General features: G+C 35.7%; 2 protein-coding genes across 3 annotated transcripts in view; both read right to left on the bottom strand.

Moving 5' to 3' along the window:
* Positions 1-2,188: 2,188 nt before the first annotated feature.
* Positions 2,189-14,689, bottom strand: GCG (glucagon). 2 transcript variants are annotated; one of them, XM_027637226.1, is made up of 7 exons: positions 14,606-14,689; positions 9,120-9,220; positions 8,576-8,737; positions 7,684-7,737; positions 5,917-6,054; positions 3,672-3,815; positions 2,189-2,686 (listed from the first exon to the last, which is right to left on the bottom strand). In XM_027637226.1, exons 2-7 carry the CDS (start codon positions 9,215-9,217, stop codon positions 2,662-2,664), a joined length of 621 nt encoding a protein of 206 aa, XP_027493027.1. In that variant the 5' UTR covers positions 9,218-9,220; positions 14,606-14,689; the 3' UTR covers positions 2,189-2,661. The 2 variants fall into 2 exon arrangements, with proteins under 2 accessions (XP_027493027.1, XP_027493026.1); XM_027637225.1 differs by lacking the exon at positions 14,606-14,689 and adding an exon at positions 13,881-13,976.
* Positions 14,690-21,182: 6,493 nt separating this feature from the next.
* Positions 21,183-24,614, bottom strand: part of FAP (fibroblast activation protein alpha) — a 40,944-nt gene continuing 37,512 nt past the window's right edge. Inside the window, exons 24-26 of the mRNA XM_027637036.1 lie at positions 23,847-23,919; positions 23,510-23,583; positions 21,183-22,124 (exon numbers count right to left, since the gene is read on the bottom strand). Coding sequence (XP_027492837.1) covers positions 22,023-22,124; positions 23,510-23,583; positions 23,847-23,919 — 249 coding nt within the window. The 3' untranslated portion in view covers positions 21,183-22,022. The remainder of the gene's footprint in view (positions 22,125-23,509; positions 23,584-23,846; positions 23,920-24,614) is intronic.

The following is a 24,614-nucleotide window of genomic DNA, read 5'->3' as shown; positions in this document are numbered from 1 at the left end:
AGCTGTCATTCAGTTCTTTCAAGTTTATGTATTTTTCTTTATCAAATTATTTTTCTGGCAACTGTAGATTCTCACCACATGTCCTCAGAGCACAGTTTAATGATTAGAATACCTCAGGTTTCTGTAAATTTCTTTTTGTATTAATCCCAGTTGTCTTTTTTTTTACTTCACTATGCTTATTTTTCCAGATACTTAATAAATAGTGTGGAAGAGGAAGGATGCTGCACATTCAACAAATAAAGTGCAGTTAATAAAAGAGATAATATTGGGAACACTTTTTAATATATGGCCACCTGGAAGTCATAGGTAGCACATATGCAAATACACAGAGGACTCTAGCTATTGTGGAGTAAAGACAAAGTGACTGTAACTTATTTCTCCCTATATTTGTACCATTCCCTGAATTTCATGTAGCATGTATGAGAAACATCTGGCACATAACTCATGATTGTTCCCATGTGGACTTGCTCTGTGATTTCAGGATATGTAAATCCTAATCTCGTTGAGCTAAAACATGTGTTTGGAATTTCTGGTTACAAGCTCAACTTCATCTCTTCTCAAGAAAGGGTTTCTTTTGATTCATGCTCTAGATTGGGACTTAGAAAATTAAAGGTTAAATGTTTTTGTTGTGTTCCAGATGAGGGGCATAAATTTGAGAAATTAACTTATACCCCTCTGCTCCTAAAGCATATAATTTGTAAAAATGTGGAAAATCCAGTATATTCATAGCTGACAAAGCCATCACCAGGTGACAGATATCACAGGAAAATGGATTTGTAACTTAGGAATCCTGTCCTTCAGAACACTAAGTATTCTGGACATAATGGAATAAAACATTTCAAAGACAATTGTTCAGTCTATGGAACTGAAGCTTTATGTTGTTAGTACCATTTTAGCCTGGACTGTGTGTATCCAACTGTGTATAACTGATTTTTTTTTAGTTCCAGAGGCACTTGGACCCAAACCATTATACACAAATGGGATTAAATAAGCAACAAATATGTAAAATATGTATACATACCCCCCCTTTTTTTTTTTTTAATTTCAAGTGGTATTTTGGGTGCTACTATGGTTTTTTTTATTGCAAGGTTCTACTGAGTTTTAATTTTTAAAGTTGGGATCTTAGAACAGCTTTCTGTTGCTGTCAAGAAGCTGTTCCAGATGCCAAGTTGGATGTGATCAGTCCTGATCTGAAACTACAAGATATTAATTCCTGTAGCACTTTGGTAGTACAGTCTGGTATTTTTCCAAAAATTCTAGATCACTGAAAGTTTCAGATGCTTTTAAAAAATGAGATTTTACAAACACTTTATTCCTAGCAAAAGTTATGGGTGCTAATTCTGATTCAGCAACGGTCCTGCTTCACATCAACTTCTACTTGATACTTGCTAAGCCCATTGGCTTTCTGTTGAAACTCTTGCCCTTTAGGACATTTTAATATAGATCCCTGCTGTATTGCTGTTATAGCAAGGGGAGAAAAGGAGGTTTGGGTAGTCACTGAAAGTAAGAGCTATGTAACAGCACCTTTGGCTATTTGAGAGTTGCAGCTACAATCATACCTACAAAACCATGCTTTTGCCAGCTGAGACTATAAGCGTTTGGATTGCTGGGAACACTGAGATCTGCATGCAAAATGTTATGTTACTGTGCTGGAGAAGGCACAGGTTACTGAAATGACAGTTGTGCTGACAAGTCCCAAACAATGTTGCTAAATGCAAGAGATGATGGACAAAGTGGTTCTCAGAGAAAGAAGGCAGGAAAGAATACAACTCAGATTAGGGGGCCTTTTGAGTTGGGTTTACTTGGAAATCTTATAAAATATGAAGAAATTATGTGGCAGTTTTCACCACTTACTGAGTATATTGCACTTAATGTTTTTCAAAGCCGTCCTCCTGCTTTTGCTGAGAAACCAGAATTTATACTTACGAAGAATAATTGTCTCTTCAGTCGTGTTTCCTCCTCTAGCTTCATCTCACATGATTTTTTTGTCAACTAAAGGTAACTCAGAGTTCACACAGCTCTTTCCTGGGAATCATTACAGGGAAAATGTGACAGAACAAAATGTTGAGTTTGTTTTATCATTCCAAACAAACCACTTTCAAGATCTCAGTGACACCAACATATTAGAATAAAATTAAATGGAGTGCAAAGAGGCACAAGGGATATACCATGAAAAGTCAACAGAAAAGAAGCTTGAAAAAATTTATTTAAGGCTATAATTCAATATCCTTAAAGCTTAGCCTTTTTATAACAAAGGTTTTAAGAGGGATATTCGCTTCTCAGGCATTTGTATCTGCCAGCTCCTCCTGAATAACACATATAATTGGTGATTGAATTATTTGTGTGTAGAAGTAAACTTTTTAGAAAAATAATTTTATCATTAAATATAAATGGAGTTACTTTAGTCCTAATAAATGGAAAATATGAAGATATGAAACTTTCACAGTCTTAAACAGTTAAGAAAACCATCCCTTAGGCATCAGGTTTTCCATATATAAACCTTTGGCAACACTAAACTATAGTACAATTATTTCCTGGCATGCAAGGTGACATAGCTTTGTTACACCAAATGTAAATGACAGAATACAGATTTCAGAATCTCTTAATAACTGGCAGTTGATGCAATGAAGATCTTCATTTATCCCATTTTATTCTGCCTTTTTACTGGTATTCTTCCAAAAGGTCTCTGGGGAAAAAAAAAAAAAAAGCAACAGCAATTAGGAAATATTCTAAGTCTCCCAAGATTTATGAAATATGTTTGGAACATATTTTTTTTGTTTAAGAGTGAGCAGATGTTAGTTCCACAGATCTCTCAATGCCTCTCTCTAATAACAGATTGAAAACAATTATTCCTAAAGGAAAAACTTTGTAGTACTTTCTATTAGATTATTTTCCTAAATTGTTTGCTTCAATGCTGAATTACAAACACAAAACCAGTATCATGTTAAGAAAAACTGTATTTTAACTATACCTTGAAAATATTTGTTGTTTCAGATTTCCAAGCTCAACTAGTCATTTTGGGTGCTTCAGTAGAGCAAAGACTAAGAGTAATTAAATTTTACAGAGTGGACATCCAACATTTAAAAAAATCTGGCCACTCACATGTGCCTTGAGTTCGCATTTTGTTATTTTTAAATGCTTAGTTGATTTTAACAAATAATTCTTAAATACTAACCTGTTCACAGAGCTCACATAGAAAACATCTTGCCTATATATAGGTAAACTAAAGCAGAGTTCTTAACACTTAACTCTCAGGAACTCAGATTACTGTTCCCTAATAACAAGCCACATTTTAAGGTAGTGTTTTATATCACAGTCTTTAAAAAACAAGCAATTTGGTGTAATTTTACCAATAAATATTTCTGGTTTTATAATGTCCATGCAAAGCAGAGCTTTATTTTTCAATAATTTGATGACCTTACTTTGGGCAACATTCAGTGGCAAAACTCCTCTCAAGTTAAATAGGAAACTATTAGAGAGGTTGACCACTGATACAAAATGCAAATAATATTTTGAATGAGTTCTGTTTAGTGTCTTACCCGTGTTAATCTGTCTGCAACAAAATTTGTAAGAGATACATCAGTAGTTAAGAGAAAAATTAGTATTTTCCTTATGTGTGACAAATACATTTTAAACCCCAGTATATTAAGTATAGTAGAAAAATCAGGCACCTTTGGGTAACTTTTGTGTTAATTAGCCATTTTAGGAACTCTTTGGCAGCCATGTCATCAAGGACTTTGTTGATATCACTCGTGAAAGTGCCATCTGCATGTCTTCGACCCATTTCTTCTGCCACAAGAGCTTTTTCTGGGAAACTTCAAAGGGAAGAAATTATCAATCAATTTGCAAATCAAAATATACAAACCATTTAAAAGGGCCTGATTACAGGTTTCTAATGCACTGCATATTTCCTGTGATTTTAAGGAGTTAAGGGTTGAGCCTGACATTCTGGCTCAGTACAGCACGATGCCTATCAGAACATCTTTTGAGGCATTATTTTCAAAACAGAGGACTGTTCCTTCCAGTGAGTCTAAATTCCTCTTTAGTAATTTTGAAAAAGCCGTACATGGAAAAACATATCTCAGTGCAATGTCTATGCCATGTGGACTAGGCATCAGTAGATTTACTAAGACATGTTATTTAAAAAGTATCACTACTAAAATATTATAGTCAAATTTTCATACTTTTTTCTCTTTTAATTGGACTTGAGTTCTAGTTATTTACTTACAATTATATTGCATAAGAATGTAGATATCAAGAGAAGCAATTTTTTTTGGGGGGGGGGTATAGGAGTTAGTTTAAATAGCTCAGTTAAAGCACCTGTATAAAATCTGTGTGCTTGTTTGCTGTAAAAATCATAGAATGTAGCATTTTATTTTTAGAATCAGATCCTGACCCTTGTTCTATTCATTTTTGACTGAAAAACCAGTATGTCAAGACTTTGATTTAGAAAACTTTAGTCTCTTGTTTCATGCCATCAAATATAGGAAGATTTTAATGGGTTCCATTAAGGTGGGCTGATGCTGAAGCACACTGGGCTCTGGGTCCAAAGACAGACAGACTGGTTCATTTCAAGGAAGGCTGTACACAAGTTCAACCACAAATAATACTAAATATTGGAAAGCAGAAGGTTGGTCTACATTTAATTGTCTGTCTAGGTTTCTAAGTTCAGTTCATCACATTAGTTTGTATTTCTCTCAAACAGATACAGAAATACCTGATTCTGCTCATGAAAATAAAACATGACAGAAAAACAAGTGCAAATCTGAACATCACTAGGAAGAGGAATCAGCCTTCCCCTTCTCTGTATAGCTTACCTAATTTATTTAACTCTGTTTTTTTCAGGAAATTGTCTTTATTTACAAAATTTACTGTTTACCTATTTAGTCCCTTAACTAAAACACACAATCTTGTCTTACAGATTGTATTTTATTATTAGTAGTAGTATTTATTATTACTTTTATATAGTGCAAGAGACTTACATAGTACTTTACAGCTGGTAGAATATATAATCAGAGGACGAACTGGAATCCCTGCCCCAAAGAGCTTACAGTCTAAAGGCACAAATAAGTACAGAACACTTAAAAGGTGGGGAGTGGCATGTGCATGGTGTAGCTCCTAACCAGGCAGGGTTGGAAACAGATGAGACAGAAGGTCCCTGCAGGAGACTGAAGGTAATGCTGTTCTAAGTGTTAGACCATCATGAAAAAAGATGTAAAGTCATGAGTACATGAAGTGAAAAGGATTGAGAAATCTGCAATGAGTATGTGGATAACAAGATAGAAATGAAAATCAGAGTCATGGTAGGTAAAAACTGAGGAGCACTCTGTCCAGGAAGCCGCAAACCATAGCAAAAGAATTAGAGGTATCTTAAAAAGGAAAATATAGGAAATGATAGTTATTTTGGCAGCAGAAACTTGGGGAGACTCTGAGGAGGGTAGAAAGAGGAAAAGAAGTTGTCAGTTATTACTGAGAATGATCACCAGCACATGGTGTACAGCTGATGACACTGGTGAAAATTTAATCTTGAAAATATTGCAGAGGAAAAGGTTAATTGTAAAAGGGAAAAAAAGAGAAGGTAATTTAAGATGACACTGACTTGAATCATATCAATGATAGTTAAAGAGACTGCAAATGATGTTATATGAAGGGGGAAAGGTGGTAGGTAGAGGAAAGTCTGGTTTAGTTTTAGGTGTGTTGACCTTAAATACAACTTGACCTTTTAGAGCGTAACAGCATACTGAGCAGGTTTGTTTTAAAATCTATATTTGGAATACCCACAGAATATCCTCTATTACAAAAGAAAAACATGAAGTACAGCAAAAATGATCAAAAACACATCAAGGTTTCATCAGACATGATTTCTAACCCAAAATGCAAGGCAAAATTTAGTAATAGGAATGGATGGATTCTTACTCTCTTCTTCCTCGTCCATTCACTAACCAAGCAATGAACTCTTTCGCAGCTTGACCTTCCAAATAAGAGGTGATATCACTGGTATAGGTGCCTTCAGCATGTCTCTCAAATTCAGCATGACGCTTGGACATGGCATTGCTGAAAGAATACAGTAGGAATACAATACTGCTATATTGTAGGTCTGCTTAAGAACTTAATATTTCATAAAAACTTTATTGATTTAAATTTCCCGCTCATCAGACTAGCATTTCTTACAAGACAGAGGGGTTTTTTTGCTTCTCAAATTAGTATTGATATATTTTTTCTTGAGATATTTCAGTTCTGAAGGTATTGCCTGTAGTATGCAACACAGTTTTGTCCAGATTCCTGCACTAGTTCTGAACAACTCAGTTCAGGTGCAGAAAGCAATTATAGCTGCATTGGAATGGTATACTGCTAGATTAATTAGTTATGATCAAGAAATTGTATTGCATTATACAGACATGCTTTTTGTTACCTCTTATGTTAACCTAAAAATTTCCATTCAGCTCTCTTCCTATCTTCATGTTCATTATTTCTTAGCCAAACCATTCAGACTTAATTCCTTTCAAATCTACATTTTGAGTTGTTTCTGAACACCCTTTTAATAATCACTCTGACCAAGTCATAATCTTGGAAAAATTTCAAGCCTGATCAACTCCATCTTATTAAAGACATTTGCCTTCTCCCTCCCTAGACCTCATAGTGGTTCTTTCCCTGATATAACATAAAAATTGTGTCACACTGACTCTTAGGAAGGCCAGCTTCACTAAGAAGTACACATATTATGGAATATTTTCCACTAATAATTTCCCTAGCATTTCTATTTCAGAATTTGCTAATTTCTGCCCAATTTTCAGGGCCTCTATCTCCTTCTATTATTTTTTCTTCTCTGGATTTCACCATTCCTCCTAATTTAGTACCATCTGCACTTTTCATCAGCATGCTAACTAGAGTTGTTTGGAACATTTTTAATGAAATGTTAATTTTGTTCAGATATGCTGTTTCAGTGAAGCTGAAACATCATTACAGATTTGTTATTAATATTGACACTGCGAAATTAGGGATCTTTGTGATCTGGGCTATCTTTTTTGGAATTTCTGATAAAAGAAAGAATTAATATAGGTATTTCAATTTGTTTTGCAAAAACACTTGCTTTATTTCTCTTTTGTTTATTTAAAATTTCCAATCTCCCCAACTATTTCTCAAAACCACAGTCAAGAAATAAAAGTCTGGCCTTCAGGAGGTCTTATTCTCCTTTCTGTAATGAGTGCTTTATGTAACATAGGACTGAGTGTTTAGGACTGAACACTGCATCATGTTTAATCAGCTCTCTGCAAATTTTTGCCTGGCCATTTTCCTTTCACTAGTCTTCTCACTGTTTTTCTTTTCCTCAACTTTTTCCTCGTCTTTTCCTCCTTTTTTTTTCTCCCAGACTTTTTCTATGCCAAGTTTTTCTTTTTATGTTATTCTCTATTCAATTACTTGGAATATTCTTTTCTGAAAAGTATTCTCATCCTGTTGCATTCCTTGGATCCGCTGTATACAGCTGTAGAACACAGGTAGAGGAATAAATAACATAGAGACATTTCCTCTTTCCTTGTGAAAAGCAGCTGTGAGATAATATCTTTTCATAGATATTTCTTGGTCTATGGTAACGTTGTAAAGAATACTAGTTGTTTTCTTTCTTGTTTAACTGAAAATGAGGTCAGATTGGTTTTGAGGAACAAGTTGTGGCAAATAGAATACCTGGAGAGCTGGTCCGGGACTTTGTCATTTTCTTTGTCCTCCTGTCCTTGTTGGCTGTAGTGTAATTCCACAATCATTAGATCATTACTACCAGTACACTGCAGAGCATGCATAAGCTTTTATTGGTTATTATTTACATGTTTTTTGTAAAAAACTATAATTGATAGATGAATATCATATTCATTATATTAATGCATATTAATTTAAATTAATACAATGTGTAGAAATTGTTCCTTTATACTTTAAAGGCTTCCAGAGAAATTTAAAAGCATTAATGTAATAGACTTTTTTATTCTGTGGACAGATTTTCTCTAGAACACAGGACTGACATGCTTTTACATCATTCTTGCTTTCAGCTGGGTAGTTTGTGATACTGGTAAAGTATCCAATGGACAACAAAACTTAAACTTTAGCTCCCTTTTCACAAATGAAACATCAGAATTAGAGTATCCATGGATAGGACAGTTTTGTTAAGGCCTAATGGCCCAGACCTGTACGTTATATTTACGTATCTTATTCCTATTGAACTTAATTCATTCACTGAAACAATCTGCCCCAAAGAGGCTGAGATAATCTTTTTAGGTGGCATATCAGGTAATATACTGATACTGCACTTTGATTCAACTAAGTCCTTTTGAATGATTTTGCACATATTTCTCATTTTTAATAATACATAAACATTATACTAATGGCTGGACTTGATGATCGTAGAGGTCTTTTCCAACCTAAATGATTCTGTGATTGTATATATGAATTTTCCTCAAATACTTTATTTATTCAAGGATTATCCATGGTCTGTGATGGGAAGCTGATACAAAAAAAATTTAGTTCAGCTAGATATTTGGCTGGTTCTGTATATGGAGATCTATTTCAATGTGACCAAAATGCTTACCCATTTCTTTTAGTGCTCATTAACCATTGCACGAAGTCCTGAGCTCGTCTAGTATCTAAGTACTTGCTGTAATCACTGGTGAATGTGCCTTGTGAGTGACGTTTCACTTCATTCGGCTGTCTAGATTCATCTAATGGTTCAGACTGGGAAGCTTTGAATGATCTGTGAAAAGTTTAGACATTGTTAACTGGCAATGGTCACGGTACATTCTACAGGTGCATTGACTTTTCTATTAAAAATCTTATTTTTTACTGTCACAAAGTGAAAGAAAGTGACATATTCATCACTAGTTGTCTAGTAAAATGGATCCATATAGCAGATTGGATACTGCACAATTACACAGTCTTCTTGGTTAACTCAGCTATGGTTTTAATACCCAAAACATCTGTGCTATGCTGTGCAATACTGAAAAAAATTGCCAATTCCAATGGTAGATTAAGCACTGTGTAAAGCTGTGTTTAAGTCATGGTATACTTGGCTTCAAACAGTAAGAAAAAAAAAGTTCAGGCCAAGTATTTCTAGAAGTTTGATCTTAAGAATTTACCTTGATTTCTCCTCTGTCTCCTGAAGAGGATTTTGCCAGCTGCCTTGAACTATCATTAAAAGGAGCCCAGCAACAAAATAAATGCTTTTCATTTTCATTGTCTGTCAAAACAAAAGTAAGGCAACAAAGAAAAATGTAATAATCTTTACATATGTCTGAATGAATTACATTAAAAAAATAAACATTCTTAATTCTGATCCAAACTCGAAGAAATATATTAAGACCCTGTAAGGATGGGCTCCATGTCCAGTGGTTGACACTTGTGTGCATTGGGTAGGCATTCAAAAGATGTAGTCTCTGTTCCAGTCTTTAGGCTCTAGTGTGTATTCTAGAATGCAAGGACACCTGAGAGCAACTGCATCCTCACTTTCTTTTGCAATATGAGGATAAAGGTCTGTTATTTCCTTTGCTCTGTGTTCTGCTGATGCCAAGCACTAGATCTGTAATACTGTTTTATTGCAAAACTAAGGGTATTGGTGTGACTGTGATTTTTTCCCCAGCTCATTCACTAGAGAAAAAAGCAAATCTTTGTCAATGATAGTCACATTAGCAGCTCCCTATTCTTTCCTTCTCACCCTGCACCCTCCTTTTAAAAGTTTTTCCTGAAAGAACAGATATGGCAGCAGTGGGCCTCTGGCCTTAATAATGACTTATTAATAGATGTGACTCCTTAGGCAAAAAAAGAATACTTAACCACACACTGACTTGTGTTCAATTCATGATGTGAAATGTCAAGTTTTGTTTGTTGTACTACTGACATAATACTGTATTTCAGCTAAGGGCTTCCATTATGGGCCTTTGTGGGATATATGAGATATGGGGTATATACTTCATATTAAAGGTAATAAAACAAAGCAGAAAATATTGTATCCCAGATATAATTCTTATTGTTATAGGTGAATCTTTTGGCTTTGACTGTGTCACAGAAATGACCACATTATTACATGTGTTTTCATCATGCTCACTGTACTTGACCAGTCTCATTGACTTTAATGTGACATTCAGTCCAGAGTATTACAGTCTGTACAAATGCTTTGGTGATCCACTGCCAAGCTGTGACTCCCTTACTTGCTTTAGTGACTGGTTTACTCATGCAAGTTTACAGTTTTAACTTTTAGTTAGTAGTCCCCAATGGGAATAAGGCATTCTCTAATACCCAAATTGTGTGTGCTGCAATTTTCCTTATTTAATGCAGTAATATGAGAGGAAATCTACTTTTAAATTGAAGTACTACATATTGTTTATTTTAATTATTTTGGAACACTTAAAGTATATAAAAGGAAATTAATTTAAAATTTGGTTAGGTAATTTTGACCTTCACAAAGCAATTGAATATGCCATTCATTCAATGGCTAAATGCTCATTCACTGAATGACGAACAGCAAATGCTCCTTCATTCTAACTTTAAAATCATTATGGATCACGGTATCAATCTGCTGTAAGGTTATAGAAGTTGCAATAAGTTCACATCAGCAAAAAGGCACTGGGAATAATTTCATCATTTACTTGGGCTGATACTTGTGTATTAAAAAAAGCCCTTCTGCCATCTGTTAAATTTTCCTATGAAAGTTTATGATACAGTCTGAAAAACAAAGGGAGATAGGACAGATGAACACATTGAAGTAAAGTGGTAGCAAAGTAAGTCCAAGTCAAAAACCACCCTCCCCAGTGTAATCTGTGCCAAACTTCTGTGGCTCCACTGGAAGAGTAACTTACTGTAATTCAATGATTTATAAAATAAGGCAGTCTGAGTGAAAATATATATATTCTCCACTATAATGCCTTGGCACAATAGGCTGAATTTAAGTATACCATTGCCTAGAGGAAGCCATAATAAAGTTATGAGAGAATGATGTGTAGTGAAGGTGGAGATTACTCTGTCTTGAGATTTACAGTTGCCTCTGCACTGAGCAATGCAAATGAGGGGGCTATGTGAACATCTCTGAAAAAGTAAACTCCTGCAACAAAAATCTTACTGCTGTAGGACTTCGACTCTGCCCCAGTAGTCTGCCCCTTCATAGCAGATTTTTTTATGAAACCTGTTTCTTCCATCTGTTATAAAATAACTTGTAGTTAAAGATGCAAAGCTTGACTGCTAGCAGGTATTATAACCATTTAATAACCATATAATTAATGGTTAGGAAGAATGTATCACTACTGGTACTTTGAGAGGCCAAATTTTTAAGAGAATCTTAATGAATAATATAAGAAATATAAGATTTTCTGATGGATTTTACTATTAAGCAATGGAATCAGTTTCCTTCTCTTCATAGAAGCCACTGCTAGTGTTGCTTATTTATTCAGCAGCGTGTATGAAGATTCATTTCTGCCTTGTGCAATGTCCTGGTATATGAGATTTGATTCCTTCCCATGAACATACCATACCCTGTTATTGTACCAGCATATACCATAGCGGTCATGTAGTCAGTCTTATTACAACCCAAACGAAAGTATTAAGCTCCATTTTCACTGTTTCATTTGGAGCTGTAATTTGGTGGTGCAACACTGACATCCAATGTTTATCACTAAAAATGCATGATTTCACATGTCATAGGCTTCCAGCAATGGAACAAAAGCTCTCCCAGTTCTTTGGGAAATTACACTGTTGTGGTCACAAAAATGGTTTGATTGACCCCCACACTAGTTGATATGACTGTAAATGAGTTAACTTGGACTTAGACACCAAATAAAGTCTGGTTATTATACCATACATAAGTAAATTTGCTGTGCTTAATAGAAGGCTAGCAGTTTGGTATATTTTCATGTAGCCTGAGAAACTAAAGACAACGAGTTCACAACTGCCTGTAGCTTTTTTAAACTGTGATCCAGATTAGCCATAAACGTAAGTCACTGAGATGGAATGAAATATCAAACTTCAAAAGTTTTTCCTTTATATAAAACTTACTAAAAATAATTCAAAGTTGTTGTTGTCAGTAAAGAGATATTCAGTGATTTCAGTTTATCTTGGCTCTAGCTCTTATGACTCAGGCCTATAGGACTTTCAAATGTGAACAGTCCCACTGGCAACTTTATCCCTTAAGAATATGTTTAAATTTAAATGCATATTCAGCTTCTTTCTAAATTTTTCAGAAACCAAATTGGGAGATTACTTAAAAGAAACATTTCAAGCTTTTTGAAATTAATACGATTTTCAAATAAGAGAACCCTAATTAATAAAATAAGCTCTTTTGAAAGCTATTAACCTCCTGTCAAATATGTTCTTAAAAAATTCAGAATCAGATTTTTTTGTTCATTTATTACTTGCTGTTGGTAAGTCAAACCAGCAACAGCAGTTTTTGACAAGTTAAAGAGGGTACAGTTTATAAAGAGAAAATTGTAATTTTCTTCTTGATAACACAAACATGTGTTATAGAGAAAAAGAGACGATCAGCAAAATAACAGTTGCTTAGTTTATGCCAGCTAATCAATGAATTTCCCAATCAGAAGAAAGGGGTTATTTGCTCTAAGTTATTTAGTTTACCAGTGTATAGTGCTAAAAAGCGTGGAATCTCATTGTCAAGGTGCAGGAAAACTAAGGCTAATCTTACACAGAAGAATTTTGTTCCTATGCATGTTAGACTAATGAAAATGTTTTTATTTCTTTCTGATTGGAAATGAAAAATTTAAGACAACTCAGTTTGAACCACCAGAAATATGGAGCAAATACCTCTCTCAGATCATGATCAGACATTTATTTGAATATTTCCTTACTCAAGCTGATTTTGCTAGTTTTTCCAATATATTTTACTACAGACATCTTTTGTACCTGTGTGCAATTTTAACTAGCTTAATTTCATTGAGTTTTCAAAAAATCTGTCAAAAGTCAGATTTGTATCTATCTCCAATTTAAAAATACAAATTATGACATTACAGTAGTACAAAAGGAAATATTTTCCTATGAAAATGTATGAATGAATAAAATAGATTTCTATTGACATGAAACTGCTTGCAAATAGTAATGACTTCTAATTATAAATAATGTACTTTTCAGGTACTTTACATCCAATTTACCGACCATGTTATAATTCTTTGTGAAAAGTTATGTAAAATACAACAGTTCTAGGCTAAGGAATTCCATAGTAGGATGGAAGACTAAATTAATTTTTAGACAATAATCACAATAACTATTGAAAGACTTCAATTTTACTTCTGTGCTATAAAATTTCCTTTTTTTTGATCTTTCAGTTGTATGAAAATAATAGTTGCTTCAGACAAACTAATAAAAGTGGGGCAGTGGAGTGACAATCTGTAGGGTAATGGAGTGGCAATTGGTCTTGGACAGTTTTAAATCAGTGTCTATATAAACCCATTTAATTTGTTTGCATGCTGCTAATTTAATCCTTGTTGATTCATATTTAGGCAGTATCTCTAAGGAGTCAATATTTTTAAACTCACATTAATTAAATATCTCTACAGAAGATACTAAAGGAGATAAAAATATAAAAATCAATAATTGTGTATCTGACATTTAAATTCTTACTACAATGCTTGACTTTCATGTTCTCATGGTTAATCTTCCTGCTTTCAGTTAATTCTGCAAACCAAACTGCTGATTTCCCTTTTTCAGATCATTCTCTTTTGAACTAATTCCATACATTAAAAGATTTAAATGATGATGTCATTAACTCCAAATATCAGTGAGCATAACCTCAGAAGAAAACACCAATTTCCTGAAAGATCTGCAAACTTTGGGCAACACAATGCAGATAATGCACTCAGCTTTCTCAAATAAATTGTACTGATAGTTCATATAAATCTTACCTTATTATACTTTGAAGTGATACGTGGCAGTTGCAGAAAGAGCTGCTACTCTCTCTTCTGCAACTATGGCAAGCCTTGAGGATCCTGAGCTCTGCCTAGCTGCCTCTTTTGTACAGACTTATATATATACTGTTCAGCTCTAGTAAGCATTACAGGAGTGCATCATTGCTGACAGTTTCCTTATTCAACTTTTAAAAAAAAAGTCATCATGTTTGCTATTCATTTCATTTGATGATTTTACAAGCAATTTCACACATTCACTCTGCTTACTTTATGACATCAATGCTAACATGAATTTGCAAAAGGAGTGAGGTAGCAATGTCCAGAGAAGTAAATATCAAACAGGAGGGCATTAACGTGACAAACAGTGGGCAAAAGGTGCCTGGATTAAGGCAGCAATTTCTCCCATTTCTGATTTGGCACATTTAACACTTAGAATCCTGATTCTGTTGACATCAATAGCATCGTCTTCACTTATCAATTTTAAATCAAGGCTTATAAATTTAATAGACTGTTAACAATAACCAATACAACTCCCTCAAAGCCCTGGAATGATTCTTCAAGTAATCTTGTGCCAATATAAGGAACATGAAGAGATGTGAAGTTCTGCAGTGATGGCTACTATGCAATGCCTACTACAGGTCAAATTTTAAAAAAAGTTTTGATTAACCTTAGCTGTAAAATTCCAATTTTGTAAATGTTACTATATGAAAATTCATGCTCACTTGAGAACTGTATACCAAACACTCATTATAAATTGACTTTCACATAATGGCCTAAAGATTTATGCAAGATAAACCTGTTGCTCACACTTCCATTTCCTACAAGGAAAATAAAAAGCCAAAACAGATTTGAGGTTTGTATCTGTGTATGTTCTATGTAACGATGTAAACCATTCAGCAATGGGGACAATTTCATAGTTGTGGTGGGGTAGCATTGCCAAAGAAAACTATGTTCAGCCATCTGATGATGATAGAAAGATTGACTCAGGGAGTCAGGAAAGAGACAGGTAGGAGAGGTTGACTAAAAGCTTGTCAATGGCTCTGGCAGCTGAAAAGAACTTGCGGTCATGAATATGGGTCTTTTATCCCAGCAGTGAAGGAAGAGAGATATCCCTCTTAAAAAAGCTGCTGGAGAAGTTTTGCTTTACAGACTTTTTTCATACATCATGATAATCCTTTGCAAAATGCAAAAGGACACCAAAAATTAAATAGTATTATTGTTACAATTGTGAGGGGCCAGGCGGTCAGAAGATGCATTAAATATGAAGGACTCCACCTTGAGTTTCAGTTCTGTTCAGTAGAGGGAAGGTTCTGGAATCACAGTGGACATCTCAGTGAACATGAATGACAACCTGTCCTCCAGTATGGAATGGCCCATGGTCTGATTTGTGGCGCAAGGCATACACATCACAACAAACCCTCTTATTTCCTCCAACACTGCTACTTGAAGTCAACAAAGAATCGGCTTTATCGAGGTAATTTCCTGCTGGCTGACCATAATCAGATTGGCATAGCCCATAGGATATAATTGAGGCAGTTTATAAGCTTCGTAATTGTAGTGTTAGTGTGGCAAGCAAAATTTAATGGATTTTCCTAGATCTTTAGCCTAAATACCTTGTTGTGGTAGCACAGTATGGGTTTAGGGAAGCATTGTCTCACTACACAGTCCACATAATCAAGTTTAATTTTTTCTTTAGAATAATTTTTATATGCTCTTGGATTCATCTACTGAGATTCATAGTTTATTTTTTTTTCATTTCTAGCTGCAATATAAGTGTCTACTGATACTGCTGCTACAAATTTAAGTGCACAGCTTTGGTTCCTCTCATCGCTGACTTCTGTTTGTACGTTCAGTCATTTCTGAGAGCCTTATTTTACCCATTTGTTTTTAATTACTACTTCTTTCCCTCTCTTTTCCACATGTTCTCTTACCCATGTCCTCTTTCTTCCTGCTTCTAATTGTATTTTTCACATCCGTTCAAAGTCATGGATTCCCAGTCATCGATTGACATAGAATATACAAACTTGCATACATAATTATTAAAATTGGCTTTTCATAATTTTTTGTTTGAAATTAGCAGAATTACCATCTCCATACACCAGCCTTCCCTAGGCACACAACTGTGTAATGTCTAAGACATGGTGCTGATGGGGCCAAACAATCTCATACCCTAAAATCTACTTATTTTCATGAGATGCTGATGTTACTGAGATACTTTGCTGTCTTTATCTCAGAATTATTTTTTTAATCTACTTTCTATTTAAGTTTATGAGCGTTGTGTAGGGGATGAAACATCAAAGTCTAAATGTGAGCCCAGCACCACATCCTCGAGGCACGGTGTGTCCATGGAGCCGGTCAGTCCGGCGCCTCCTGCGAAGGCCACGCTGCGCGACCCTGCAGTTCCCCGGCAGCGCAGCAGATGGGGATCAAAGGGCCCTTTAGACCGGCTCTGCTCCAGGAGGACGCACACACACGCTTGACTTAGATTGCCACAGCTCTCTCTCTACACCCTGAGTTAAAGACACTTAGCTTTCTAAACAGGCAATACAGATTGTGAGACAATGTCATCTCCTCCAGGAAACAGACAGTTTTTCTCTTTTTGTTTAGTTCAGTTTATTTTCTTGTGTCATATAGAGTTCCCTGTTTACAGTAGAATGATTCCAGAAAAAAGTATGAAACAGAGCACCTCAGTGCACCTGGTTCAGCAGGTTGTTAGAGGGGCTATATCATGCAGAATTTAGAAGGTGACTAGTTATTTGTTTTTCAAGTGATACACAGAAAATAAAAAGTACAGGAAAGAAGTGAACTGCCACCAAGAATCATGCAACCTTCTGTTGCCAAAACCGAGTCTACAGTAAATACTTCAAGAGCACAGCAAACAAGACCTACCAAACAGAAGCAGAAAATTATATCAAGTGTATGACATATGCATAGGTACTCAGTTTTTTTCCTCTCATGTTGTAAAATACAGTAGTTAGTTGGCAGCTCTTAGCAAAAATCAAGGGCAACCTCGCTCTCCTCTATATCATAGTCCTCATATGAGACAAAACTTTGAGTCAGACTAAGAGACAGAACCTGAAAGTGACCTGCCTTCAGGAAAGTGTCATGTTTCAAGATTCAGTTGGAGTCCTTAAAAAATCTGTATCTTTGGTTCACTGCATTTGGAGTTGATCAGTTTCCTGCACCATCATCTTAGTACCTGGTAATGTCTGTTATTCAGGACAGTGTACTGCACTCACTGGACAAAATCTCTGCAGGGAAAGTTATGGAAGAATTAAAACAAGAAGCAGAATTCTTAGCAGATGCACACTGAACCTGATGCTCTAGCAGTGACAATTCCAGTTGACATGGCTTTTCAGAAAAATAGGATCAATCTATTTGTTATAACTGGCTAGCACACTCTGAACATAATAATTTTCCAGGATGTTTCTCTCAACTCTTTAACTTCTGGTACAAGAAAAAATAACTTAAAATTCAAATTGTCAAGATTTTAACATTTTAATGAATTAAGAACTTGCTGAATTTTGACTGTAAAAAGTAAAAAATCCCTAACAAATGCTTTCAAAAAAGTGACCCCTTCAAATTTTTCTGTGTATCTTTTCATTACATATTTATTGTTATTATATTATTATCCATTCCATGTCTAAAGGGAGGAGGATCTATCTTGGTATATGACTACAGCCCTCTACCCTTTACTTTCTTATATTGCACAGAAAACATTCTCTCCCTACCCTTGTCAACTCTGACTTCAGAGGGCTGGGCTCTGCAGCCCCTTTCATTTTCCTGTCCTTGCTAGATGATATTCAACCAAAAGAGCCTTCTGAGAATTAGTGCAACCAATATAGGAAGAATATCTGTGTAAATACATGCATACATGAAACGACATGTTGTATACATACATGTGTAGTTGTGCATAACACACAAATGTGTACCTAGGTATATATACAACTCCATGGCTACCCTTTGGAGAGCAAGAACGGCTTTCTGACATGGAGGATTAATTTAGGGTCTCTAAGCCTGTCCACAGCATGCAACTCCATGGATGCTGACTGGTTTGTACCTCAGGATAGACAGCTATTGTAACCATGTTGTAACCCACTGTCTACTCACTAAATTGGAATCATTCCATTGCAAGTCAATGGGGCTGCATCAATTTGCGCAAGCAGAAGAGCTGGCCAAATATGTACTAGTTATTTTACATTCTGAGAAGACAATGTTCATAATTGAAAGTAATACCAAATGCTCTTAGCAAATACTATGAATTATTCAGATTAAATATAGAGCCTTCAAATGACTCTATAAAATGTTCTAAACAGCTGTGCCTTGTAATTGGAACTGACTGGCAAACTGGAAAGTATTGAATGCAGTCTGATTTTGACTTGATGTCTGAGTAAAACAAGTGTAACACCAACCATATTCTAGAACCTGGCTGGAGTTTTACTAGATTTTCTAGTAAATTTCTCTTCAGGCCTTTTCTTCTTTGCAGCTGCAGTAATCCAAAGTGAAGCGAACCACGTAGCTCCACATTTGAAGTGTGAGGATTGCACGTTCATTGATATGTACAGCACACACAGTGCAAATGACGTAGATGATGAAAACAGGTTTGGAGTGGAATCAGTGGCTTTCTAATATTTATGTTCACTTCAGCTCCTAGAATAAAGCAATTTTTACTTTTCTGCTCTATTTTTATCTTATAAAAGCAAAAGAAGATTTACAGTAACTGACTTGTAAACAACTGTATTTGTGGCTATTTATCAAGGGCCTGTTTACTTAATTCAGAAAAACTATGTCCAATCTTCAGAGGCTTGTATAGCTTGTTTATATGACAGATATTTGAAGACTTAAGTTTCATGGTCTGAAGTGGTGTGGTTGGGTATCTGACGTGTGAAAGAGTTATTCAAAAGCCAAAAGAAGAGCAGAAAATACTCAGCATTTTCTGAAAACCAGATCCTCTAAAACATTTTAAAGTGGGCAGCTAAACTGTGAGGACATTCACTCAGCAGCTCAGAAAACTTGTCATAAGAGCTTAGCTTAAATTCAAACTGTGTCCCAGTGTTTGCTCTTACACACCATATTCTATGTCTGCAGCATAGTTATATATACTTTTTATTCATATATAAGGCTAACCCTTAAACATACTTTGTTAGCTTCAGCTTGATGCCTCAGGACAAGCCCTTTCACCTTCAGCTATTGAAGGTCCAGTGAATGTTTGTGATAACGCTTTTAACATGGACTGTGTTTGTAGATAACCATGCAGAACAGAAAAAGTTCTCTCTCTAGAGAAAAAAAAAAGGCTTGGGAGAATCTTATCACTGTGTATAAATATCTGAAGGGATGGTCTAAAGAAGACTGAGCCAGGCTCTTTTGCAGTGATGCCCAGTAACAGAACAAGAGGCATCAGGCACAAACTGAAACATAGAATGTTCTGTCTGAACATAAGGAAACACTTTTTTACCACGAGAGTGACCAAGCACTGACAGCAGTGGCCCGGAGAGGTTGTGTGGAGTGTCTATTCTTTTAGATATTCAAAAGACATCTGGACAAAGTCCTGGGCTCCCGGATGTAGGTAGCTCTGCTTCAACAGGGAAGTGAGATAAGTAGACCACCAGATTTCCCTTCCAACCCTGACCATACTGTGATTCCATGATACTGCAAGGGCAGGTTTGAGGTGCTCAGCACCATTTCTATGATTGACTGCAATATTATCTGTCATTAGCACAAGTCAGGCAGCAACTTGATATTGTATTAGGTTTTCAAGAGGGTTTCTTTGACACTCACAGCATCCTAGGATGTTTTCCCCCAGGTCATCAAAACACATGGTTGCTCAATCATAAAGCTTTCAGGTTAGACATTATTTCAGCAACTCAGTGTAAATGTCACACTCTACCGGAGACATATTCCCTTTCTTTGGTGAGAACACTGTGTAAGGCAAAGAAATTACCATGAAAAACAACAAAGGAAAAATGATAGCAGCAAGATTCACTTTTTTTTTCTTTTCACTTTTTATCCCCACAACTGTTACCTAAAGCTAAATTGTGGACAGTTTGAAAGATGTGTACTCTGATTGCCTTAGGTAACAAACAGACTTCAGGGTAGATTAATAATGAAACAGCTAACCCACATCTTGAGAAAGTGGTACCTTCTGTTATTTTATTTCACAGATTTTCTTGAAATGTCCCTTATTCCAAATATTTCCAGAAGCTTCTGACAACAGACCTGTGGGCTGGGTGTGAACAACACATTGCATCATTCTACTACTCATAGTATCCACAAAGGGCCAAGTCATCTGCCCATATTTCCAGAGCTTATAGGATTTTCAAAAGAATAAATAAAATAAAGGTGCAGAAATGGAAAGAGAACTTAATATATTGATATTTATGTGAGATCGATACCATGGTCTTTTGAAAATTGCTCTGGGCTGCCATTGACATATTCAGGTATCTTAAAGCTTCAAGCATCTGGGATAAGATTTTTATCTCTTTCACCACAGTGTTGTGATGATTTCCATTGTGCTGTATCAATATAAGAAACTCAGAGTTAAATCTCAGTAATTTCAACTGAATTGTATTCCTTATTTGTAAGATAATCACATTTCTGAGACTACTGTTGTGTGCAGCAAATGCACGTAGGACCATATAATCAACATCTAATTAGCCCCACTTCATGTTATATTTGCTTAATGTTAACTTTCTTAGAGCTGTAATTTTTCCTTTAGCCATTATAGGAGTTGAATTTTAATTACATTACCAACAAAAAGCTCATTAACGTCACATAATTGGCAGCGTTTCCAAAAAAACCTGAACTAATTGAGTATTTTCTGAAGAGTTCCCATCAAAGTATAATTTAACCATTACAAACAGCTTGGCAACTACATTTACATAAAGATGTATCTAAGGAATGTTCTCATGTGTGGAAAATCAGATTTGATATTGCCATTAACAAACGAAGGAAGCTGTTACATAGCAAATCACTTCCACATTTTAATTATTTTGGCTAAGCCCCATGTTTTTGTCAAGAAAGTCAAATGAAACCCCTTGCTTTTCCACAAAGAAGCAGCAACTGATCTCTGACTGAGAGTTAGGAAGCAGCTTGCTTTGTAGGAAGGCAACATAATCTTTTTCAGGTTATTTTGTACTCCCAATAATAGCAGAGATGAGATATTGTGTTAGACAGACCATGATTCTTATGCAGTAGGCTACCTCAGAATTTTTTAAACATGTGACAAAGGAATCATCTAAGCTACAATGGATCTCTTGCCAATTATCTGGTTAATATTCTTATATTATGACAGGACTGATTTAATTACTAATCAAAAGAATACAAGTATTCCAATCATTATTAGCTTCTATAATTTTTAAAACACCCCCTAAAATAGTTTCACTGGAAACAAAGCAAAGAAAGCTTGCATAATCCTTTGATCCTTCCCCTTCAGTCTGGGATGAATGACTCTGAGATTAATTTGAATGCTGAAGTGATGATTAGAGATTAAAAACAGGCTAATATGGCTTGCATATTTTGAATACAGGGAGAAAAAACACTGAGATAAAATAGTTATCATGAATGTCCTGCTTTCATGTTTAAACCTGAACACTGAGAGTTTTGCAGGATCAAGGTTTCAAATAAGAGTTGAATAAAATTTGAACACAGCATTCAATACTCTCAAAAAGTATCCAAACTTCAGCTATCCCCGCTTGGATTCTTTTCAGGAAATTGGAAATGAATTTTGAGAAACTGGTTCTTGTTAGGATGCTAATTAGGTACTTGTACTGCTTTCTTTGTCCTTTCCCATTTTACAGTTATAGTTAACAAATGCAAGCATATTAATCTGACAGTGTGTCTTTGCAACAAAACACCTTTCTTTGGACTACAGAATGTAAGTTTAAGCAAGTTGGCAATAAATGCACACAACATTTTACAGTCTGATTTTATTTATTCTATCAAACAGGTGTTACATGTGTCAAAACATGTGTTTCTATAACATTTGGTAATATATAATATCCAAAGTGGTTGTAAACATCGAGTTTAAAACTTCAAAGTTCCTGCTATCAATTCACCTGAAAACTATATAACTTGGGCACTGTTACCATTGCATTCTCCCAGAGATGTCTCAGATGCCTTAGGATGCTCTGAATAGCCTTCTTATTCAGACAAAGAAAAACATTTTTTTAGGAAGTGGGTCATATGTGTGTAGAGATGTTTGCTGGAAAGCCCGGGAATTCCATGGTTCTGGTCAGTATACCACTGAAAAAAACCCAAAAAACCAAAACATAAACCTCCTATGTTATGTTTTCAATTCTGCAAGAGTTAAGCAATATAAGAAATGTATTTTCTTACCATAAAAGAGAAAGTGAATGCCACAAGAAAACAGAGGGACTTGAAAATTTTTGTCATATATTTTCATATTTTCCCAATATATTAATATTCTCAATGAAAAAAGTTTCTAAACCTTCTGTAACCTAAGAGTAAGTGTTACTGCCTCAGTACTTACAAGTCGGTTGTATCAAGCCAGGCGAAAGAGCTTTGAGATGCCCTTAGGGATGAAAAGTCCTCGACCTGCTGCATAGCCTGGGCAATAGGGGTCATAGTCTTGCTTAGGAATAAATACTGGGCTCTAAGCAACAAACTTTCAGTTAATTTTTTTTTTAATTCTATTAAAAATATCCTAATATACAAATATTGTAATATACAAATATTACAGCAGAGCCATGAACATAGTGAATAGTGTACTGGAAATAAAATACATATATAAATTATGTTAACTCTCAGTAATATCTGCCATTCCACTGTAGCTGAACCAGGATGACTACAACTCCATACAGTATTCCAGATGCTTGAGGAATAACCCAGGTTTGCTCAATATTAGTGAAGGAGGCAGAAAATACACAAAAGGGCCTACAAACCCCAAGTACAGGGAGATGTGTGATCCCTTTTCTGGGGGTTCATGGCCTTGTGAAACTGGACTCAAGCAGAAGGCCAGTATATTTGATAGCAAGCAAACACTTCGGTTATTAGCCCTGAGAAAAAAGGTTTAGAAGCAGAGGTCATCATGTAGGTCAGAACTACCTTCCCCCTACTCATTTCTCCTTTCTATCCTGTAACCTCTTGCCTATGTGGTTTTCTCTCTGCCTGCTACCCCAAGCAAGTTTTTCAGAGAACTTTTATTTTCCTCATCCTGAATATACTTTTTGGATACCTTATACCCTTTTTGCTTGTTTCACCTCATGCCTGTGGCAGGCAAATCCAGTTCAAGATAAAATCTATCAGAACCAGTGAGATTTTGTCCCCAGAAGCCAGCTCTTTTCATCTCCTTTACTAGCTATCAGCAACATTTATAAGGAGGCTGGTTTCTTATTCTTTTCCCTGGCTCATTTTAAAAGCCTCCAAGTTATTCTTGACAAAAGGGAAATCCTGCTAGCATCCAAAGGGTAAGGCAAAAAAAAGTGCAGGCAAACCCTTTGGGGAAGAAATTGAGAAATTGTTTTTATGAAGAGTAACAAATGCACTAGCAATTGCCAGATTTTGAAGCATGTTCAGTTGAACTGGGTTATTAAAATATTACCAAATGTCAGATAAGCTTATTGATAAAGTTATGAACCACTGTTCAAAATGAATAGTCTGTTATTTACCATTGCCTGGAAATCCACCTGTGCATTAACCAGAGCTTTTGCAATTTGTGCTGAGTTCTGAAAATGTACATTATCTAAAAAAGGAAAAAAAGAGATTGGCTGTTGAAATGTGTAAATACCACAAAACATAAAGTTATAGTGCATTAAGTTGTGTCCACTAATTATCAAGTGATACAATTGACATTACTAAGAATGAGTAAGCATCTTATAATAAGTGATATGGAAATCTACCAAAGATCTAAGTACTGACCCTAATCAAAGGCACAGATAGATGCTTAATGTTTTTCAAACAAAGTGATTCTGGCTCTGTGTTTGTTCTGCCATTTGCAAACCTCACCATCTGCTGTTCCATGGATGAGAAGATACTCCACGTTTTGGAAATTCTTTGCTCTTGCCATCACAGTTGAATTCTGTTGAGAGGAAAATTGAATAGTTCAGCAACTTCAATTTAAATCACTCACTCACATTGCTAAAAGGTTTTCATTATCGTGTAGAAAAACAATCAAACAGTTGACCTGACAAAATAATGACAGCAGTGACTTCATACCAATCTGAGATTACAACAGAAGCCATATATATATATATATATATATATATATATATATATATTAGGCTCTGCAGAGGCATCTGAACAAGCTGCATCAGGCCAAGTGCCAGGTCCTGGTGTTGGCTCACAACAACCCCATGCAGCACTACAGGGCGGGGGTAAGAATGGTTGGAAAGCTGCCTGGCAGAAAAGGCCCTGGGGGTGCTGGTTGACAGCAGCTGAACATGAGCCAGCCTGTACCCAGGTGGCCAAGAAGGCCAAAGGCATCCTAGCCTGTATCAGAAATAGTGTGGCCAGCAGGACTAGGGAATTGATTGTTCCTCTATATTCGGCACTGGTGAGGCCACACCTCAAATCCTGTGTTCAGTTTTGGACACCTCATGACTAGAAAGATATGGAGGTTCTGGAGATTGTCCAGAGGAGGGCAGTGAAACTGGTGAAGGGTCTGGAGAGTGAGTCATATGAGGAGCAGCTGAGGGTGTTTAGCCCGGAGAAAAGGTGGCTAAGGGGGGACCTTGTAGCTCTCTATGACTACCTGAAAGAAGGTTGTAGCCAGAT

Source organism: Corapipo altera, unplaced genomic scaffold (genome assembly GCF_003945725.1).
Source record: "Corapipo altera isolate COAL_440 unplaced genomic scaffold, ASM394572v1 45, whole genome shotgun sequence".
In the NCBI taxonomy this organism is placed as follows: domain Eukaryota; kingdom Metazoa; phylum Chordata; class Aves; order Passeriformes; family Pipridae; genus Corapipo; species Corapipo altera.
The sequence above is the reverse complement of the archived record's forward strand: the minus strand, read 5'-3'. Positions and strand labels throughout refer to the sequence as shown.